Source organism: Chlorocebus sabaeus, unplaced genomic scaffold (genome assembly GCF_047675955.1).
Source record: "Chlorocebus sabaeus isolate Y175 unplaced genomic scaffold, mChlSab1.0.hap1 unalloc_scaffold_114, whole genome shotgun sequence".
Taxonomy (NCBI): Eukaryota; Metazoa; Chordata; class Mammalia; order Primates; family Cercopithecidae; genus Chlorocebus; species Chlorocebus sabaeus.
The window spans coordinates 433,142-457,087 of NW_027326902.1; the positions used below are offsets into that span (position 1 = coordinate 433,142).

General features: G+C 41.0%; 1 protein-coding gene across 1 annotated transcript in view; it reads right to left on the minus strand.

Annotated features, from left to right (window-relative positions):
• Positions 1-1,895: 1,895 nt before the first annotated feature.
• Positions 1,896-23,946, minus strand: part of LOC140710975 (cytoplasmic dynein 2 intermediate chain 1-like) — a 102,508-nt gene continuing 80,457 nt past the window's right edge. Inside the window, exons 17-18 of the mRNA XM_073013972.1 lie at positions 12,632-12,749; positions 1,896-3,150 (exon numbers count right to left, since the gene is read on the minus strand). Of these exons, the coding sequence (XP_072870073.1) occupies positions 12,688-12,749 (62 nt within the window). The 3' untranslated portion in view covers positions 1,896-3,150; positions 12,632-12,687. The remainder of the gene's footprint in view (positions 3,151-12,631; positions 12,750-23,946) is intronic.

Here is a 23,946-nt window from a genome sequence, read left to right on the forward strand (position 1 = left end):
CAAAGCTTTAGAACACTCCTCGTCCCCCACATTTTAATGCCACATCACTAAAAGCCTATTTACCAGAGTTCCTTTTACCCAGTAGTACATCATTTTGTTATTCAACAACAACAAAAATTACAAGGCACATTAAAAAGCAAAAAGCACAGTTTAGAGACAGAGCAAAGCATTAGAACCAAATTCAGATACGTCAGGGATGGTACAATTAACAGACCATGAATTTAAAACAACTGTGAATGATATGCCAAGGCTCTCATGGAAAATGTGGACAGCATGCAAGAACAGAAGGTGATGTACACAGACATGAAAATTCTACGACAAAATCAGAAAGAAATGCTAGAGTTCAAACACTAACTGAAATGAAGAATGCCTTTGGTCTCATTAGTAAACTGGACACAGCTGAGGAATCACTGAACTTGAGGACATGTCAATAGAAACTCCTAAAACCGGCCGGGTGCAGTGGCTCACGCCTGCATTCCCAGCACTTTGGGAGGCCGAGGCGGGTGGATCACAAGGTCAGGAGTTCGAGACCAGCCTGGGCAATATGGTGAAAACCATCTGTACCAACAATAAAAATTAGCCAGGCATGGGGATGTATACCTGTAGTCCCAGCTACTCGGGAGGCTGAGGTGGGAGAATGGCTTGAGCTGGGAAGGGAAGGCAAAGGTTGCAGTGAGCTGAGATCACACCACTGTACTCCAGCCTGGGCAACAGAGCAAGACGCTGTCAAAAAAAAAGAGAGGGAGACAGGAAGAAAGAAAAAGAAAGGAGAGGAGGGAGGGAAGGGAGGGAGGGAAGGAAGGAAGGAAGGAAGGAAGGAAAGAAAGAAGGAAGGAAAAGCAGAGAACCGGAATCTTACCATGCCCGCTGTCCTGATCAGAAATCTCATCAGCCAAGGTAGGGATGACATCAGACAAGGAATGTTCGGAGTTTCCCAGGATACCTGGTGCCTGGAAGCCACTCAATCTATAGTTTCCACTTAATCTCTTATTTTAAATAAACCCCTCAGCTCCCCGGACCACCGCCCTTGGCAAGGCTGCAGCCTCAGTGGCAGTTTTCTCTGGGCCTGCCCACTATTGTTGCTAAAAGAGCCGAGTTGATCTTGCAGCACTGGCAAAGGTCTGGTTAAAAGGCCATACCCTTGCGCAAAAGGATATAAGTCACTTTTTCTTCAAAGTTTCAAGGTCAAAGGGGTCCCAGTGCTTCAAAATACACTGCAGGGGAGTACATGTTATCTGTTACCCATTTAGAAAGAGAAGTGAGGGTAAAAGTGTCCTTTTAGTGTTCTTCCGTTCGGTATGTGATCCAGGATGGAGATGAAAACAGTAGAGGGCATCCCCCAACTATTTTTTATCCGTGGTTCCTGGATTCCCGGCACACGTTTAAATGTGCCACCCATGACTGCAGGCCTGACCCGCCAAGCCACGGCACCAGAGGAACTGAACTTGTGGGCCTCAGTCGTGCTGTCCCTAAGCAGTCAGTCCTCTGCCTTTTATTTCCCTTTGACCTCCTAGAGTTGCGTGGCCTGGGTGCCTTCCAAAAAATGGATTCCAAGAAAAACCACGTGATTGTGCACGGCCCGTTTAATGGAGGGGGCATGCTAGATTGAACTTACATCCTGCTGTTACGGCCCATACTAAAGCATCTACCTGTAGAAAAATGGTCCTGGTTAACGTCTGGACTTAAAATCCCCTTATCAATTAAGCCTTAAAGGAATGTAGGAACCGAATGGCTGTTTTCCTGCCAGGGGGACAATATCGAGACTGAAATTTGGCTGCGGAAGACGTCTTACTCCTAACTGCTAAAGGCAGAAGCTTCCTGTTCCCAGAAAAGGCCCAGAGCCTGATTTCTACTAGGTGGCTTGGAAATCCCATGTGCTTACCAGGGAGACTGTAGAGAGAGAGACCATTTATTGAGTTACTGCCTGCGGCAATTCCCAATCCTTTGTAACAGACCTGTTTCCCTGAACTGTAAAGATCCCTGCACATTAGACACACACAGAGAGGGTAAGAGACTGTGGATAGAAAGAGAAAGAAAGTTTAGTGACAGGGGAGCTGGAAGAGAGCCTTGAGATGAAAGGACAGATTTAAAGTTGAGGTCCGCTCCATATTCACCCGTCTGTGGAATGAAATTTCCTTTCCTGGCCCATGCACCAAAACGATCTGGCTCCAATGACTGGAGGAACCCCAGGCCTCTCATCTCGAGTAGAATTAGATACAGTGACACGGAAACATGTGGAGTGGTTTTAAGGAGCGGAGAGTTTAATAGGCAAGAAAGAAGGAAGAAGGCAGAAGGAAGAAGCTCCCCCATACAGAGACAGAAGGAAGAAGCTCCCCATACAGAGACGGAGGGAGGGGGCTCCAAAGCTGAAAGAGGAGACCCCGAGTGAGGTAGAAACCAGCCAAGTATATGTAGAGACTGGAGGAGGTGGCATCTGATTTGCACAGGGCTCAAGGGTTTGGTTTGACCAGGCGTGAGATTCAGGTAGCCCATGAAAAACTGGCCGTCCCACCCTAGCTTTTTAATATGCAAATGCAGGAGCCTTGATGTTCTACAGCTGTGGGGATATGTGGGCGTGGCCATGTTGCCAGGCACTGTTGGGGCAAAGGCAAGAGGGACGCGGGAATCGCCATGTTTGGGCGGACCCAGTTTCTAATGGCATTTGCATATCGAAGTTGCCAGCCCAGCTCTAAAAGCCACAGCTTTTTAGCTAGGCAAGAAACATTTCTGGAGCTGAGTTAAAAACAAAAACTTTCCAAGGGCCTCTTTTCCTCACTATCTGCCTAAAATAATTTCTTAATTAACTTCTCCCACATCATCACCTCCCATAACTTGTCTCCAGACAGCCCCACGCTCCTCTTCCCTTCTGTAGCTCAGGATGTGTACGCCTCAATCGTCCGACCCGTCTCTGAGTCTCATGTTTCGCGAATCTCCCATGTGTATACAACTAAATGTATTTTTCCTCCTGTCAATCGGTCGTATGTCAATTTGACTTGAAGCCCAAAGAACCTAGGAAGGTGGAGGGAAGCCACTTTTTTCCACCCTGTACCCCTCATCTTGCTCGTGGAGGCTCTCGCTCGTGGAGGCTCTTGCTTGTGGAGGCTCTCGCTCATGGAGGCTCTTGCTCATGGAGGCTCTCGCTCGTGGAGGCTGTGAGGCAACAGGACCCTGCTGAGTGTCACGTGAGAATCTGCCTCCACTTGGAGTTTTGTTAATGCATGACTGACAGGAAGGGCAGCGCAGTCAGTTACTCCGTGGACCTCGTCCCCAGTTGATGGCCTGTACTTCGAGGCACTCAATCATTGGTCATTCACTGTTCATTCAACAAATACTTACTGAACGCTCTGGAAATAAATGAAGAGCAACCAAATAAGAAAATCAAAGGCTATTTACCCAGAGTTCCCTATAGTAAAGGAGTCAGCCACCGCCACTTGTACTTTGCCAGAGAAGAGGAAAAGCTTTCAAGTGGAAAAGAAGCCTCAGGTGTGCTCTGAGGGGAGGCTGTGGCTGTGGGGGTGCTGGAGGTGGGCTAACTAGGAGCAGGTGTCGCATCACGTCACGGTAAGGGAGGAGACCAACCCTCATATCGTCTTATGCCCAATTTCTGCCTCCAAAGAAAGAAGAAGTGAAAACTAAAAGGCAGAAATGAAATCCACAGGCACAGAGCCCGGTGCTGCTAAAACTACCTTTAACCACTAAAGATCAACCCCTGACCTAATCAGTTATGTTTTCCATAGATTACAGACATTGTATAGAAATGCACTGTGAAAATCCCTATCCTGTTTTGTTCCGATCTAATTACCGGTGCCTGCAGCCCCCAGTCACGTACCCCCTGTGTTAGGCAGGAATCCAGACCTAACATGGCGGCGTTACCCGGCGTAGCAGGCCTTTTGTTAAAGACTCCCTTCACCCTTGTACACACCCGCAGACTTACATACATCAGAGTTCCGGCTGGGCAACCACACTCCCCCATGACCTGCATTCCACAAGTTCGTAAACAGCAGTTTCGGTTGACAGTTTCCAAAGACCCCTTCCTCATGACCCTTACTCAACTCCTGCCCTAGTAGTTTCAAGACCCCCCAGGCCCCGTTTGCACAACCAGCTTCCCTCCCTCTCAGGCTGTAAGAAGCCCCTACCTTCCTCCCTCAGCACGACTTCCTCGGCCTGCACCTTTGAACTGAGGACCCTCGCCTGCGAGTCCTAATAAAGGCTATTCTCACTGCCATTTGCCTTGTGTCTTCATTCCCAGTTTGACTGCAGCCTCAGTTTACCTTTACACCCTGCTTGCTCAGTCAATCACGACCCCCTCATATGCACCCACTTAGAGTTGTGAGCCCTCAAAAGGGACAGGAATTGGTCACTCGGGGGGCTCGGCTCTTGAGACAGGAGTCTTGCTGATACCCCCGGCCGAATAAACCCCTTCCTTCTTTAACTCGGTGTCTGAGGAGTTTTGTCTGCAGCTCGTCCTGCTACAATGGGATCTCTGGGGTGTCAATGAGTGATGGGAGCTTTTGCAGGAGTTGTCCTGCATCCAGGAAGAATGAGGTACACAGACAAGTGAAGAAGGAAGAAGAGTTGTATTTGGTATTAAAACACCTCAAGAGGAGTGGGTAGCTCCTCTCTGGAGGCGGGTCATCCAGCCTTGTGTTCAGCTCTTAGCAGAGCGGAGGCCCTGGATAAGGTGGGGCTCGGAGGAGGCCCTGGATAAGGTGGCTCAGAGGAGGCCCTGGATAAGGTGGCTCAGAGGAGGCCCTGGATAAGGTGATTTGGAGGAGGCCCTGGATAAGGTGGCTCAGAGGGTGCCCTGGATAAGGTGGCTCAGAGGATGCCCTGGATAAGGTGGCTCAGAGGAGGCCCTGGATAAGGTGGCTCAGAGGAGGCCCTGGATAAGGTGATTTGGAGGAGGCCCTGGATAAGGTGGCTCGGAGGATGTCCTGCAGAGGGTGGCTCGGAGGAGGCCCTGGATAAGGTGGCTCGGAGGAGGCCCTGGATAAGGTGGCTCGGAGGAGGCCCTGGAGCGGGTGGCTCCTCTGCTCTCCACAGGCGTGATGTCTCTGCATGTCTCCGAAGCTCTCAGCAGAGAGGGTGCTCCTCGCTGCAACCAGTCCTCATTGTCAGTCCCATTGTGGGTCTGTCTGCCCTTTTCCTCCTCTGGCCGTCCTCTACCCGGCTCTGGATGAGCCCAGGGCTTTTAGGGACCTCAAAGGGGAGGAAGTGTGTGCTGATTGGCCCATGGGCAGCCATGCTGGGCCCAGAAGAGGCACCAGGAGTCCCTACTCTGGTCTGCTGGAGTGGCAGCCCGGGCTCCCAGCCTTCAGGTGCTCCCTGGCCTGGAGGTGGGGCCTTACTGGGGACATGCCCCCTTCCACTCAGGATTCTGTCTGCCTCCTGCTGCCATGCATGGCCCCAGTGCTCGGCCCCAACCCGCTCTGAGATCAGAGCAGGCACCAGGAGTAGAGAGAGTCCAGGCAGACACTCCTGAGCCTGCAGGATGGGGGATCCTTCCTGGGGCCCCCAAGGGTACAGGCTGCAGAGATGCCCGGCTCCTGCAACTAGGAGGGCGGCTACAGCCACACCCGACCCGGAAGGCAGATCCTGACTGCTCCCGGCCCTTCCCAAAGAGCTCAGGGAGGCTTGGATCCGCAGCTGCAGTTTGGGCGTCTGTAGCCCGCACAGGAGGGTGGGGATCCTGCCTGCTCCATAGAGCATTTTGCAAATATATCCATTTGCAAAAATATCCATATTTACATACATGAAAAAATTCTCAATAAAATACTAGCAAACCAGGCCAGGTGCAGTGGTTCACGCCTGTATTCTAGGCACTTTGGGAGGCATAGGCAGGAGGATTGCTTGAGGCCAGCCTGGGCAACATAGTGAGATCCTGTCTCTACAAAAACATTTAAAAATATAAGCCATATACAGTAGCATACGCCTGTAGTCCCAGCTAGTTGGGAGGCTGAGATGGGAAGATTGCTTGAGCCCAGGAGATCAAGGCTGCCATGAGACACCTTTGTACCACTGCACTTCAGCCTGAACAACAGAGCAAGATGCTGTCTCAAAAGAAAAAAAAAACCTGGCAAACCAAATTCAGAAACATATCAAAGATTATACACCACAACCAAGTTAGATCTATCCCTGGAATGCAAGATTAGTTTAACATGTGCAAAATAATCCATGTGATACACCAGAGTATAACCACATGATTAATTTAATTGATGCAGAAAAAGCACTGGACAAAATTCAACATCCGTTAATGGTTTTTTGTTTGTTTGTTTTGTTTTGTTTTGTTTTTTAGATCGAATTTTGCTCTTGTTGCCCAGGCTGGAGTGCAATGACACCATCTTGGCTCACCACAACCTCCACTTCCCAGGTTCAAGCAATTCTCCTGCCTCAGCCTCCCGAGTAGCTGGGATTACAGGCATGCACCACCACACCCGGCTAATTTTGTATTTTTGTAGAGTCAGGGTTTCTCCATGTTGGCCAGGCTGGTCTCGAACTCCCAACCTCAGGTGATCCACCCACCTCGGCCCCCCAAAGTGCTGGGATTACAGGCGTGAGCCACCACACCTGGCCTATTCGTGATTTTTTTTTTAAAGGCTCTAAACAAAACAGGTACAGAAGGGAATTTCCTAAACATAAAAAAGTCATTCATGAAAAGCCCACAGCAAATATCATAATCAATGAAGGAAAACTGAAATCTTTTCCTCTAAGATCTGGTACAAGGCAAGGATGCCCATTATTGCCATTCTATTTAACACAGTACTGAAAGTACTAGCAAAAGCAATCAGAAAAGAAAAAGAAGTAAAAGTCATCCAAATTGGAAAAGAATAATTAAATTATTCCTATTTGCAGAGGACATAATCCTATATGTAGAAAACCTTAAACATGCTACTAAAAAACTGTTAGAACAAATAAACGAATTCAGTAGAGTTGCAAAATACAAAATCAACATACAAAAATTGGTAGCATTTCTTTACACTAACAACAATCTGAGAAAGAAATCAAGAAAAGAATCCCATGTGGCTACTTGGGCTTCCTAACTGAATGATGTCTGGATTCTAAGAGAGAGCCACCTAAAGAGAACCAAGTGAAAGTTTCAACACCTTTTTATGACATAGCCTCAAAAGTCAACCAGGGTCCCTCTACTGCTCACAAACCTGCCCAAATTCAGAAGGGTCATAAACCTCACCTCTCAATAGGTGGAGTGTCAAAGTCACAGTGTAAACAAAATAATGTGGGATGGAAGATTGTAGGAGTTATTTCTGGAAAGTGCAATCTGTGTGAATTTCACCTGATTGATATAGCAACTTCGTTGTAGGAGTTATTTGTTCAGTCATACTTGGAGCAGATATTTTTTGAGTGTTATAATATGCTAGGCACCATTCTAGGCTCTAGGGATACAGTAGTGGGAAAAACAAAGTCCCTGCCCTCATCACAATTGTATTCTAGTAGGGGAGACAGACAATAAATAAATGTTACATACACCACTGGGTAGTGATAAACGCTGTGAAGAAATTCAAGCAGAGTAAGGGTGCAGAAAATGACACAGTGTAGATGTTATTTAGATAGCATGGCAAAAAACAAACAAACAAACAAAAAAGGCTTTTCTAAGGAGGTGACGTAGGAACAGAGACCTCAGTGGTTACATGGACCAGCCATGCAGGAACTGAAAGAAGAGCATGATAGGCAGAGGGAACTGCTCAAGCAAAGATGTGAGATGGAATAGGTTTGGGTTGTTCATAGCACAGCAATAAAACATATGTGACCAAGGATGGGTGCCGTGGCTCATGCCTGTAATCCTAGCACTTTGGGAGACCCAGCCAGGTGGATCACCTGAGGTCAGGAGCTGGAGACCTGTCTGGTCAACATGGCGAAACCCCATCTCTACTAAAAATACAAAAATTAGCTGGGCATGGTAGCAGGTGCCTCTAATCCCAGCTACTTGGGAGGCTGAGGCAGGAGAATTCTTGAACCTGAGAGGTGGAGGTTGTAGTGAGCCGAGATTATGCCACTACACTCCAGCTTGGTTGACAGAGTGAGACCCTGTTCCAAAAAACAAACAAACGAAAGTGTGACTGGAGTAGAAAGATCCTGTAAGCGAGTCAGAGCCTACTCACAAGAACATTAGGCCAAGATAATGAGTCTTGATTTTTTTTCAAGGATTTTTTAAAGCAGTGAAAGTGATAAAGCATATATATGTGTTCGTTCTGGTCACTATGTGGAAAACAGATTGTGTAAGAGGGTAAGAATGAAAGTAGAGGTTATTCCCATATCCAGGCAAAAGGTAACAATAACTCAAATAGGAGAGTAACCTTGGAGATGGGAGGCAGTGACCAGATCTGGAATCTGTTTGAAAGGTAGGATCAACAGGACCTGCTGATGGATTGGATGTGTAGTGTGAAAGAGAGGGCATAGAACATGACTGTTAGGCTTGAGGATCCTCACACTACACATCCAATCTACTTTCCAATGCCTTGGAAGTTTCCTCAGCACCCCAAAGCTAGAGGCAATATGGTGCAGTGGTCCATATCCCTTGACAGAGACTCAGGGTCAAAGCATAAAGACTGAGACACTCTAGCAGTGACCTTGAGCTCCTCCCCTACCCACAGTCTGAGGGCGGAACTGGCCCCATATGCTGAAATTTAGATGGCAGGGAAGGATTAAGCTTCTGGGATAAGGATAGAGGAAGGAAGCAGGTGGGTGGGAAGCAGGAGTGTTGAAGGTTATTTTTGCAGTAGCAGTGGCACAAGGGAATCGGGCACTCCCAGAGCAAAGCACAATGGAGTCCTGAGGAAATCAGGCCTGGTAATTCCCTCAGAATCACAGCTTTTGCCTCTTTTATGCTAGGCACCCAGTGGGCACTCCCTAAACACCATTAACCACAAAAATGATGTTGTTGACTGGGCAGTACTGCCACTCATTTGACCAATTATTTATGATCGTTCAGCTGATTTCCCACTCTTGCTAATAGTCTTCAATTTTACTGTAAACACAATTAGGGCACACCAAGGCCAATGGTTTACCACCACAAAATTAGATCTCATCTACCACTGGATGCCTTTATTCACTAAATTTATGGCTAACAGACCCACTAACAAAGTTCCAGGCAGGGTTCCCCTGCCTGCAGATGTAGACAGTTGTAAGAAAAGTCAATAGACTGGAGTCAGCCCTACCAGTGAAGGATGGAGTTGACATCCTCTTTCTTAGCAACTTTAGTCCACTGGCTCCTTCCTCCCCATTATATTATAACCTTCATATATGTGTGTGTATATATATGTGTGTATATATATATGTGGGTGTGTATATATATGAAGGTTATAATACACATATATGTGTGTGTATATATGTATATACACATATATACACACATGTGTATACACATATATACACACGTATATACACATATATGTGTATATATATACACACACAGACACATATGATCAGCTTGCATTATAACCTTTATATATATATACACACACATATATATATGTTTGTATGATATAGTTTGAATATATGTCCCCACCACATCTCATGGTGAATTGGAGGTGTTGGAGGTGGAGCCTGGTAGGAGGTATTTGAGTCATGGGGGCAGGTCTTTCAAATACCTGGTAGGAGGCATTTGAGTCATAGGTGCTGTCTTCCCGATGGTGAGGCCATTCTCATGAGATCTGGTCATTTAAAGTGTGTGGCACCACCCCCTCAACTCTCTCATGCTTTTGCCATGTGAAGTGCCTGCCCCTACTTCGATTTCCACCATGAGTAAACGCTCCTGAGGCCTCCCAAGAAGCTGAGTAGAATGCTGGCACCATGCTTGTATATTCTGCAGAACCATGACCCAATTAAACCTCTTTTCTTTATAAATTACCCACCCTCAGATATTTCGTTATAGCAATGCAAGAATGGCCTAACACCACACACACACACACGCACACACACACACATTTCTTTTCAAATCTCAGTTCATTCAGAAGGGCAGTCTTCTTCCTATTTTTGCTGTCTTTCTCCCATCACCTTACGTTTCATACTCAAGTCAAATTGAGAAAAAAGGTTTGAAATTACATCCTTTTCCAAAGTCATATGATTGAACTTTTCCTCTTCGGGTCTATTTTTCACTTTCTGGATTTTCCCCTAGGGTTTAGGTCTTCAGTATAGTTATGGAACGTTTTTTCTTGATATCGAAATATTTTCCAACTTAGAGCCTACACATGTAACTATCCTTCTCCACCAACCCCAACAGATAGAAAACAAAACCATGGCAAGTACAAATCCAAAGTGAATATTAAGAACAGACTGGCTTCCCTTTGTATCACACTGCACCCACTCACCTCCACTCCAAACTCCTTAACTCACGCATAACCTGGGAAAGCAATCTCCTGGTAATAATTACAGAACACATTTAGAGCAAGAAAAAAATGGTGAATTCTCTAAATAATAATATCCAGAGCCAAGTGGAAAAATATTTTGGATAACTCAAACACCCTTGATTAGTACAGCTAATCAATATTTGACTTATATTTTTTGAGACATTTAACCTATAGATTTTCTTTCCTACCTTAACGACCTGTCAAACACAATTTTGTAAAACCATCCAATGTGTGACAGATAATCTCAGGACTTTCTCCTAGATGTGATGCTCTAAGCCTTTTTCCTAGGGCTTCACTAGGCTTCATTTAACTGTTTCTGGTTTTATTTTTAAGTCATCAATGAAGGGACACTTTGTCTTATTAAAATGGATTTATTATATATTTTGGAGTGAGTAAACAACTTGCTGATTCTCTAATCTTAGAAACTAAAGACTTGGTTCTTTAAACAAATTGAGACTCTAGTCCTCACTCTCTTCTTACTTCCCTGCTACCTAAGAAGTACCTCTTATCAACTCTACTAAACTCTCACAGCCTTTTAGACCCTAAGTCTCACTTTATTTGTCAACTGCATGTCAAAATAAGAGTAAACTGAAGGAAAAAACATCAAATCATACTTTCTGCAGACTGATTGTTGTGGTTTTAAAATGTGTCCACAATTTTTATATTTTTTATATTCCTCCTTTGAGTGTAGACTGGACTTAGTGACTTGGTTCTTCTACAGATAAAATATGCAAAAGTACCTACATGTGACTTTCAGGATCAGGTCATAAAATTCATTGCAGTCTCCCCTTTGCTCTCTCATGGAACACTTCCTCTGGGGTGTGGGAGACCAGAAATGCCTCCCTAAAATATGAAAGACTGTTGAACTGAAGACTATTAGGAAGAAATAGATGCAAGAGAGCTCTCTACCCTCCCTCTATTTGTCTGAAAGCAGGACATACATTTACATAGATTTCCCTGCTCTCTACCAGGGTGAACAAAGGTTAACCACTGACATCAGCTTTAGACACCCAACAGCCAGATGATACCAGAGGAAGACAACAGCCAGATGATACCAGAGGAATTAATACTAACAAGCATTATTAACAAACTTTTATCTGCCATTTGTTTGCCTTCCTTCCAAGTTGCTACCTGTTAAGAGTCAGAGTCCTCTGCCTTGTTACTTCTCTACAAATTTACTGTTTTGTTGAAGATGCTATAGAAGCTGGAATTCGAAGCCACCTCTTTAAGAACTATTCATTCCCTGGATGTCTCCCATACATTTGTGAAATATATACATTAAGAAACTTGTCCTTGTTTTTCTCTTGTTAATCTCTTTTGTAACAGAGGTCCATTCCAGTTATGAACCTATGGGTATTATTATTTTCCCCCACAAAGGAACAAGCTATCATGTTATGAAGACACTCAAGCACCCCACTGGAGAGGTCCACATGATGAGGAACTGAGGCCTCCTGTGAAAAACCATGTAAACAAACTGTTTTGGAACTGGATCTTCCAGCCCCAGTCAAGATTTTAAATGACTGCAACCCTGGCCGATGTCTTGATCACAACATCATGAGAGACTGTAAACCAGAGCCACCCAGTTAAGCTGCTCCATAATCTTGCACCCACAGAAACTGAGATAACACACGTTTGTTGTTTTAAGCTGATAAATTTTGGGATAATTATTTTATGGTCAGGAGTTCAAGACCAGCCTGGCCAACATGGTGAAACTCTGTCTCTAATAAAACTACAAAAATTAGCCGGGTGTGGTGGTACATGCCTGTAGTCCCAGCTGCTCAAGAGGCTGAGGCTGGAGAATTGCTGGAACCCGGGAGGCACAGGCTACGGTGCGCCGAGATTGCGCCACTGCACTCCAGCCTAGGCAACAGAATGAGACTCTGTCTCAAAAAAAATAAAATAAAATAAAAATTATTATGCAGCAATAGATAACTAATACAGTGATGGCTTCACAGATGTACTAACCTTTCCTCTATTTGGTAACTATATCTTATACTTACATTTTTTGTAAGCCCCTGTAATCAGGGCAGTTGACTATTACACAGAAAACATGTGCAACACTTAATTGACTCAAAAGGTAGTCTGTATTTTTTAAGTAAAAAAAAGTTTCTGCCAGGTACAGTGGCTGACACCTATAATCCCAATACTTTTGGAGGCTGATGTGGGAGGATCACTTGAGCCCAGGAGTTCAAAATCAGCCTGGGCAACATAGGGAGACCCTGTCTCTATAAAAATTTTAAAAATCAGCGGCGGGTGGTGGTACGTACCTGTTGTCCCAGTTACTCCGGAGGCTGAGGTAGAAGGATTGCTTGAGATCAGGAGGTCAAGGCTCCAGTAAGCTATGATCACACCACTGCACTCCAGCATGGGCAACAGAGTAAGACCCTGTCTCAAAAAGCAGAAAAAATTTTTTAAAGTGTCATGTTTCTGATGGAAAATTGTTATAATAATATCATTTATTTAATACTCTTTTATGTGGGGCAATTATTATATTACATTCATAGATAACATATTATAAAAATATATGTTTATCTATTACATAATCTATAATCATATTATATTGTAAAGTTATCTCATTTCAATCTTATCACAACTTTTGCAGTTGATATTATTATCACAATTTATGGAGTAGAAAAGTAAGTCACAGAGAAGATGAGTAACTCATTAATAAATGGCAAAGTTAGAACTCAAAACCATGTTTAGAAGACTATTTTGTGCTCCTTCTGTGATCACAAAAGATTCATTTTTAAAAATCTTTCCACTAGAAAATCATCCAATAAACATGTGTGACTTTGCCTTAAATTGTGTCTTATCAGACAAAGTATCTCACAATCTTCCCACAGTAATCAAGATCCTAAAATATTGTATTATTGTCTTCATCCATTTCGGTTGTTTTTGCATCCTTTTTAACACATTAGAACATATCAAATTGATGTGGAAACTGTTAACTCAGCTGCACCCTGAATTTTCCTCCTGTGGTGAAATTCTTTTACATTATAATGAGTTTACTGGTACCACTGCTAACCAATCTCATTCTCTATTACTCTCACATAGGCTATATAAATCTTAGCAAGTTGTTGGGAAAAATTAATTCAAATATCTATATCATTAAAGTTAAGACAATGTTTCTATAAAAATCTGTCTCAATTTTTGAAATAAGCTATATGGAAATACACAATCTCAGTCTCAATAGAGGTTTTTTCACCATCAAAATGATCTTTCAGATAATTTAGGTCAAAATAATGCAATACAAGTGAGATAATTGTTAAAATATTTTTCTCAAGCTGTTATTTTTTTTCATATCAAAAATAACAACTAACAATGGTTTCCTACATTCACAGATGAATGATTTTCTCCAATTTCTAAAATAAATGACCTGAGATGAATTCTTTCCAGAGCGCTACATTATATTGTGTTTGTTTCTCTAACTACACATTTTCTTAATTCAAAGACTAAAAGGATTTTAAAATTTCTTAACAATAGGTCTCATTGTCTTAAATTTTTATTGGTATGATTCTTCATAGAAGCAGATTTTTTTCGTTTCTCATTTTCGATTTGACAGTCCAGACTGTTCAATTTGTTGAAAGACAGAAGGCCTAAGAAACACATTAATCTGTTTTTCCAAAACTGTGGAGCTCCTACAGGCTCCTCTCAACATTTGCATAATAAAAAGTACATCTGTGGTGTTTCTGGGAAATAAAAATGTTTCCCAGTTTAGCTATTAGGAAATCTTTTTCTATATTTTTCATTTCAAAAGAACTTAGTAACTGGGAGACCACGCAAAGAAAATCCAATTATTACATAGTTTTCTCTACCCTTTTACTTACAATTGGTCTTTGAAGGACACCTTTTATCTTACATCTTGCTATGGAATTGTTTGTGTAAATGCCTTATTTTCTTCCTCAGTAGATTATAACCAGTGATAAGCAGACGTGTTTCATCAAATGTTTGGCTCTTCTTTAGGTCCTAACTGAATCTCTTAATGTAAATATCTCTCAAATTAAAAAGGCCTTTTATGAGACTTTTAGCCACCTAAGACTTCAGACACAGTGTTAACAACAACAACAAAAAAATGACTTTGGTCTCCATATGAAAACTGAAATTTGTCCCTTATCCTTTCTTCAAAGGTATTTATGATAGATCATATTTATTAGTTCCAATTCTTCTCTCTCCTGGGATAGAATATAAGCAATTTTACGATTCTCTCTCAGTATAAGTGAAACACATTTTCTCTGCCTTGTTGATATAAAACCTGTTTTCTGACATGCTTGCTTTGGCCAATGAAATGTTAATGGAGGCCTTAAATGTACTTGCACAGTTTGATTTGCCTCTTACATTCCTGCTGTTCGCATGAGAGGAGCATGCTGCAAATAGCTGTTAGTTCAAACGGGAATGAGAGAAATGTGGAATACATTTGGATCCAACATGTGGGGTTGATTCAAGTTCAGCTAGTGCTAGCCAAGCACAACAGAATCTTAGCCAAATGTAGATTTATGAGCAAAACGAAATTAAATTCTTGTTATTGTAAGACATTGATGTTTGGGGATAGTTTGTTACACAGCATTATTGCAGTAATGGCTGTCTATTACAGTGTCCCTTACCCCGTTAGTTCTCCTATCTTTGTTGAATAACTTAAATGAGTTAATACATTTCAGGCACTCAGTGAGTGTTGATTGTTGTTATTCTGCTGTCTTATGAATATAGGCTGTAAATTGAGAGATACAAGACCCCAACTGTCCAAAACCATGCTGCCCCCTACTCTGTCATAGTAGTGCCATCCATTCATACTTACATGGCACAGTTGATTTCAGAGACAAATGAATTTCATTACAGGAAAATTGGTTTCTAGTGCCTAAAAAAATCTGAGTCCAACCTCAACTGCTGAGAAGTAGATTTCTTGAAATCACAGGCAAGCACATTCTATAGGGGAAACAGGAAGGTTAAAAGGTATACCAATAATATGACTATTTAATTATTAATTTGGCTTCAAAAATCTATGTACAAAAACCAAAGAGTTCATTTCTATCCTAGCTATGCACAAAGACTTATCTCTATAGCTATCTCAGCATTATTTTGGAAGTAAAAATGTTGGAAACAACATAAATGCACAGTAGGGAATTAAGTAAATTTTGATACAGATATCCAATGGGATAGTATGGAGCCATATTACTTTCCTGTTATAGAAAAATATTAAATAATAGGGAAAGCTATCCACTATATGTTGCTTATATGGAAAAAATCAAGTTACAAAATGATATTTGCTGTTTGATCCCATCTTTTTAAAGAAACTATGTATTTAACAATGTGAAAAGATATTCAACCACACATATTTAATGCAAATGCATATTAAAACCACGTCCAGAACCGTTTTCATGTATTAGATTGTAACAGATCCGGAGTTTGATAACATTGTTGGGTGAAATGCTAAGGAAAAAGACATGCTCATCCACTGCTCATGAGAACTGTAAATTCATATAACTTGCATGGAGAATGATAGGGCAATATCTATCAAAATTGCATACACATATTTTTTTGACTCAGCAATTCTAGATTCAAATTCTAGAATTTCAAATTTCTAATTCTACAAATATATCCCCAAATACACTTATTATGTGCAAAATACTAAGTGTTTTAGGTTGCATTGCATCCCCTCAAAATTATATGTTGAAATCCTAAGCCATGGTACCTCAGAATGTGAACTTATTTGGAGATAACATCTTTACAGAGGTAGTCAAGGTAAAATGAGGTCATTAGGGTGGACCCTAATCCATTATGACTGGTATCCTTGTAAATACAGGAAATTTGGACACAGAAACACAGTCATAGAAAGAAGACGATGTGAGAAGACAGAGCAGAAAGATGGTTATCTATAAGCCAATGAGAAAGACCTGGAACTAGAAACTTCTAGCTCTGAGACTGCTAGCCTCAGAACTATTATACAATAAATGTCTGTGGTTATAGCCACCTAGACTAAGGAACTTCGTTGGGACAGCCCTATCCAACTAACACACAATTCCCTCATCACAGAATTGTGAAAAGAGAAGATTGGAAACAACCTAAATAACCATTAATGGGGAACTCGTTAAGTAAATTAAAGGTATAATGAATTTATATGTGTGTGTGTGTGTGTGTGTGTGTACATATATATTCATTTATTGAATACCATACATCATTTTTTTTTTTTTTTTTTTTTTTTTTTGAGGTAGAGTCTCGCTCTGTCGCCCAGGCTGGAGTGCAGTGGCCAGATCTCAGCTCACTGCAAGCTCCGCCTCCCGGGTTCCCGCCATTCTCCTGCCTCAGCCTCCCGAGTAGCTGGGATTACAGGCGCCCGCCACCTCGCCCGGCTAGATTTTTGTATTTTTTAGTAGAGACGGGGTTTCACTGTATTAGCCAGGATGGTCTTGATCTCCTGACCTCGTGATCCGTCCGTCTCGGCCTCCCAAAGTGCTGGGATTACAGGACATCATTTTAAAAAGAAAATGCTTTTTGTATTAATATATAAGTAGCTCCAACACGGATAGTTAAATGAAAAAACAAGACACAGAACAATATGAAGGCCCGGTGTGGTGGCTCACTCCTATAATCTTAGCACTTTGGAGGCTGAGGCAGGTAGATCACATGAGGTCAAGAGTTCAAGATCACCCTGGCTAACATGGTGAAACTGTCGTCTCTACTAAAAATACAAAAATTAGCCAGGCATGGTGGTGGGTGCCTATAGTCCCAGCTACTTGGGAGGCTGAGGCAAGGGAATAGCTCAAACCCAGAAGCCAGAGCCTGCAGTGAGCTGAGATCATGCCGCTGCACTCCAACCTGGGCAATAGAGTGAGACTCTGTTCTAAAAAAAAAAAAGAACAATTTGAAAATTATGCCACCATTTAGGTGGCAGGGGAATAAAAATATACACACATAATTATTTGAATCCACTTAGAACTAGAACATCTCTGCAAGATCACAGAACTTTGAAATCTCTGGAGAGAACTGGACAGTTAAGGTTCTGAAGAAGGAAGATTTTTCACTTTATAATCTTTTACTTTTTGAATTTTGAACCATAAGACTGCATTACTTATTCAAGAATAATTTGTGTTTATGTGGATATGTATATACATATAGTAGAGAAATTAACTGAAAAGAATATAAACACATAATCTTAGGGCAGTAAGATAACAGGTTATTTTTTATTCTTATCTCCTTTTTGCTTAAAGTATTACCTTTGCAATTAGAAAAACCACTACACTTTTAAACATATTATATACCATTTAAGGATAGGAACATAGAGACAATAAAAAGAGAATTGTCTTGTTTTGCTTTGCTTTTTAATCAACATGGTAGGAAGTACATTAATAGAAGGACCTTAGAGAGAAGCTTCCAGCTGAGAACCAGAAAATAAAAGCAATATTAAGTAATTTTCATGGTTATCTTAACTTCCACATACTAAGTCAAGGAGAATTACTTTATTTCAACAGATGCAAATGCAACAGCCTATTTTAATTCACTAGCTTGAAATACAGAACTCATCATTCATTGGGATGCCATTAAAATAAATTCTACATGTGTCTACCCTGAGATTCAGTCTTCAGTAATAGTCCACCACTATAATTGTGAAGAATCAGGTGCCTTACCTTCATATGTAGACTATCATTAACTACATTATATCTGAAAGACTCTCTCGCAGAGGAGAAAAATAAAATTGAGGATAGGTATTTGAGCCATTATACACTCCTGTGTATAATGGATAACACCGTAGGACTGACTGAGCTAAAGACAGCAATGATACTATTGTATGTGGAGCAAAACCACTCCCATAGGCATGCTCGAAGATAAACCATGAAAAAGAGAGCCCTGAATCATGTGAATTTTAATGCTGACTTTGAAAAGATTCATTTTTCTATAGGATAATCTGGGTCAGCAATAGACCTTTACAGATTTGCTAGTATTAAAGGTCTATGGAAAGAAATTGCTTATTAAAAGGGCTGCACAATTTGTATTCTCTTGAGTTTACAAAGCAGACAACATATCATTCATAGCCCCATATTTATCTTTAATATGTGGCTATTCAAGAATGAGGTAGTTCAAATGGGTTTTTTATTTGCTGGGCTAAAAATAGAATCTTGTCAAACTCAGTAGAGAATTTACAAAGCATTGGGTAAGAATGGTTTTGCATTACAGGTGGATTTAAAATCCCAATTTTTTGAGTCAGATTCAAACACTTCTCAGTTTTTATTCTTCTCCCCATATAGGAGTTGGGATAAAATTCTTGGCTCTGCTTCAGAAGAGAAATAATACATTAGTATTTTACGATGAGCCTTAAAGAGGAACACTGAAGTAAAATCATGTCTCCATAATTTTCATCATTATGAAAAATGTTAAAGTATCTCAATGGTGGATACTCCCAGAAATTACCTTGGGCAACAGGAGGAAGGTATTCCCAACTACCCACTGCTGACTCCTTTGATAATTTTAAAATATGAGTGCAACTTCTTTAACACTTCTCCCATGATAAGTGAGGTCTATGTCCCCTCCCTTGAATCTGGACTGGTCTTAGTGACCAGTAACCAAGGGAATGCAGTGGAAGCGATGCTGCATAATTCTGAGGCTAAGTGAGAAAAGTTCATGCAGCGTCTTCTTTGTTTTCTTGGCATGCTCGGCATAGAAAACATGGCTAAGCTCCACATAACACATCTGATTACCCAGAGACCAACATGCTGGAAATGCCATGGTAGTCACATCCGCTGCAACCATGTGGGTAAGCCATCCTCATATGAGGATGCCCTGCCTAGTCAAGCTTCCAAATGACTGCAGCCCTGGATGACACCTGACCCCATGAGAGATCCCAAATAAGAGCAGGTTAGCTAAGCCCTTTCCTAATTCCTGACCATCTAAATAATGAGCAAAAGAAAATTGTTATTTTAAGCTAATCAATTTGGGTAATTTTTACATAACAGTAATCAATACTCATAATCATAAAAGAGATAGATAATGTTTTAGCCTTTTAATGTCTCTAAAATCTAGGATCACAACCAACCTTTATTCCTTAAAAAGTAGCATCTTTCCAACCTGCTCTGATACTTCCAAGTTCTCAATATTACATTGATAGTCAAACAGAGTTTAGACTAAGCTAGTAAAGATTGGCCTGAGATGCCAATAACTTCAAGAACAATTGTTGGTCTCATATACCATCCCATACAATGGATCATTCATGAAAGCTGAACAAATGCTACCTTAGCAGAAAATCGGCACAGAGGAAGCTGTTGTTCAGGACATGCCGAAGGATCTGAGACTATTGACTACATAGAAACACTTCTCTTGAGCACATACATTATACTCATGTCTTTTCTTATCCCTAAACATTTTTCATCCTCTGTATTATTCAAGCGCAGGACACAGTTTTGTTTTTTCGTATTGTCACCAAAGCACAGCTATGTCTAAGGCTAGTAACACAGGACACATCTAAAGATGGCAGAGTTTATGATAAAACTTAGGGAACAGTCCACAATTCATCACATAACTGATTGTTGCGGGACAGTTAAAGCCCCAAACCTAAATTTATTCTACATAAAAGTGGGATGATTCAATAGATTCACTGAGCTTCAGTTCTCACTTGGTTTGCCAATGAAGCCAAGAACTTCCTGAGATGGGTGAGCATTTTCAAATGATAAATGACAGAGCACCTTGACCACCACATCCATTTAGATAACCTCCATGTGGCGTTAGGATGAACTCAAGCAAAACAGACTGACTGAATTTTGCAGTTCTGGGTCCAATTCACTCATGACACTTGTCTCATCATGATGATAAATTCTCAAGCAGATAAGCAGGGGAGCCATACCTGTACCTCGGCTAAGAAGTGATTTTAAAAACCTTTCCTGAGTTGTAATATTCTATATGAATAATGTGATGTTCTGTTGCAAAGAAAATTCAAATTTCTTCCTTACAGACATTTTAATGATTTCCAATCACTTAACCTCTTTCTACATCACTTTCTCTATATATCAAGTGAAATTTAAGTTATTGCTTATAAGCGATTATTCAAAATTATTAAAAAGAAGAAATTTAATCAAAATTATAAATTAGTTTTAGTAATTGGAGGCATTTAAATAAAGAGCCCTGTATGATATCAATTGCATGCCCCATACCCTCTGAATGGTATTGATATAAGATGGGCATCCACTGTGTTTTCTTGCCCAGCATCCACTCCCCCTTATTCTGGAAACTGAAACCTTATTTTCCTTGGAGAAACTTACCCTTTCCTCACCTTCAGGCCCTACATTTTGTGAGGGCTTTAGGCAGGGAAGATATAAGATTATTTTTGTATTTTTATAAAGTAAGTTGGTCTACATTGTGGAGAATGAGCTTTAGGAACCCCAAGATGGAATCAGGAATATCAGTTGAGGGGATAGTTGTAGAAATCCCAGCATGTGATAATTATGTCCTGAACCAAAGTGGTAGTAATGAAGATGGAGAGAAGAAGTAGGATGAAGGTTAAAGTTATTGCAGATTGACTGGAGAGATAAGTAAAGAGAAGGAAGAGGGAGACATAGGTTGCTTGTTTGCAAATCTTGTGTTCTGTTGCCAACATCTTAAGGATAGAACCCATTTCTGGTTCATTCCAGTATCTCTCACTTAAGGAGGCCTTGGTTGAATCCAACCTAGTGTGATGGTTAAGAGCTCAGATTCCAAAGCCAAACAGCCTGAGTTTGAGTCTTGGCTGTGACACTTACTTAGCTGTATGACTTAAGCAATTTATCTGGTTCATTTGTGCCTCAGTTTCCTAATCGGCAAGATGAAGGAAACAATTAGACCTACTTCATTGGGTTGTCATGAACATTAAATGAGCTATTCCATGAATAATACCCAGAATAGTTCTGGAGAATAGCAAGAACTATGTAAGTGGTTGATGGTATAATATTCAACTAACTCTATTTTTTAGTTTTATAATATTCACCTAACAAATATTATAATATTCAACTAACACTCCCCCAAAAAACATATATTTCAGGGGAAAATAAAAGGATCTTTTGACATAATTTATCTTGGTTATTTGCTTCTTGGTGCTGAAATGGAGAAAAGTTACAAGCTACTTTCTGTTAAAAATATTACAACAATATTTTAACAAGAATTCCCCCCACCAAAACAAAACCCTGACAGAATGAAAAATAACTGTTAACAGGCCAGAATCATATTGGGAAAAGCAGGATGCCAGAAGGCAAAATCTGAAGCACATGCTATTTAATATCCTTATTAATGATCTGAAGCACGAAATAAATTGTACATTATTCTTATTTGCAGAAAATCATAAACAGTGAAAAATAGATCAACAGTACAGAATAATCCAGAGACGTTGGAGAGGCACACCAGTTTAAGTGTGATGAGTTCAATTTACAAGAACATAAAACAATACACTTTGGGAAAAATACTATGAGGCACAGACATAAACTGAGAATTCTAAAGAGCAAAAAGGCTTAAGAGGATTTGGGGTGATAGTCTACAACAAATTCACGAGAGCTTCCAATGTTATGCTAGTAGGAAAAAAAAGGCAGGGAGGTAAATATTCTAGAAGAGGAGCAATATGAAATTACTGGTACTGAGAGCTGAACACTACATGTAGTAATGGAAGTTATTCCAAGTCACTTTATGATTTTCCCATTTCTGCTTTAGAGAAGTACCTAATGAAAGCAGTGTGGCCTTTCTTCAAAGAGGTAAAAACAGAAATACCATTCGACCCAGCAATCCCATTACTGGGTATAACCAAAGGAATATAAGCCATTCTACCATAAAGACATATGCACATATTATGTTAATTGCAGCACTATTCACTATAGTAAAGACATGGAATAAACCTAAATGCCCATCAATGGTAGACTGGATAAAGCAAATGTGGTACATATACACCATGGAATACTATGCAGCCATAAAAAGAATGAGATCGTGTCCTTTGCAGGAACATGGATGGAGCTGGAGGCCATAATCCTTAGCAAACTAACGCAAAAAACCAAATACCACATGTTCTCACTTATAAGTGGGAGCTAAACGATGAGCCTGCAAGGACACAAAAAGGGGAACAACAGACACTGAGGTCTACTTGAGGGTGGAGGGTGGGTGAAGGGAGAGGATCAGAAAAAATAACTATTGGGTACTAAGTTTAGTACTCAGGTGACAAAATAATCAGTATAACAAACCCTCATGACACAGGTTGACCTATATAACCAACCTGCACATGTACCTTTGAACCTAAAATAAAAGTTTAAAGAAGAAAGAAAAGTACCTAGCAATATTTCCCTCACTATGAAAATGTACATCTTCAGCTCTATATCTCTGAAATAGCAAGGAAACATAAAAAATAAGCCTGGGAAAACATAAACCAGGGTTTTTTTTTTTTTTTTTTTTTTTTTTTCCCACAGCAGAGATAGGCTCCCAAGTGAGGAATTCCTTTAAGGAATTTGGATGAACAATAATACATCGTTGGAAGCTAGTTAGCTTCCCAAAAGATGATAGTTATTATAGACATCAGGTTTTGCCATAGTTATCTGTAAAGGAACATCAAGAATAAACACATGGCATTCATTAAATTACTCATTAAGCAAAAATTTATTGAGCAAAATGTGAATAATACAGGCAGGTGGTGTGTAATGTCTAGAGATACAAAAATGAGTGAGATATAATTCTCCTGCATGAAACAGGCCCTTCAGCAGATCATTATAACCTAGTATGGTAAATACAGCGATGGACAAACACACAGCAGGAACCCAGAAAGTGTAAGCTCTAACCCCAAGCGGTGGGGAGAGCGGTGCAGAGCAGAGATGGGAGATGCCCTAAGCAGTTTTAGAGGCTGGAGGTGCAGGATGAGGAAGGTGAAAAGTGACACCAAAAAAAAAAAAAAAAAAAATCACTGAGTCCTTAAGGAGTCACTGACAAGTGTTAAGTCAAGAAGGGTGAGAGTCAATTTGAGGTTTTATAATGATCACTCTGGCAGCCAGTTTGGAGGCTAAATTTGAAAGAAGTTTAGAAAGAAATGGCACCTAAGAGTCCAGGTGAGCAATGCTGTAAGTGACATCTGGCTTTTTCTCCTGGGCTGCATCCACAGGAGGCCTCATTTCTATGGAAAGAGCACCCTGCACTGGCCTTGGGGAAGACCCTTTTTGCAGGGTCTACACTGCACTGACTGCATCCTTGGTTTAGAAAGAAATAGGCAAGAGACCAAAGCTAGGCTAATTATAATCATATCATCCTTTCTCTCTCCCTGGAACTTAAATCATGTGCCAAGAAACTAACAGACTGAAAGGGATGAAGCTACTTTACCACTATGGCAGTGTCCTTAGGAGACCACACTATTGTCTGTCACCAACAATCCCTGAACCCCCTTCTTGTCCTTCTATATCCCTTCTTGCCCCTCCTGAGGCCTCAGCTTTTCGCTTGGATTCTGAAACCCGCTCCTGCCCCCTCGCCTTTCTTTTTTTTTCTTAAGTTAGCCAAATCCCATTCTGTTACTTGCAACCACAGAAGTCAAACTAATAAAGGACTGAGTAATCCTTAGGAGGTTAAGTAAGTTTCTATACACAGAATAAATACATATTTATTAAAAATA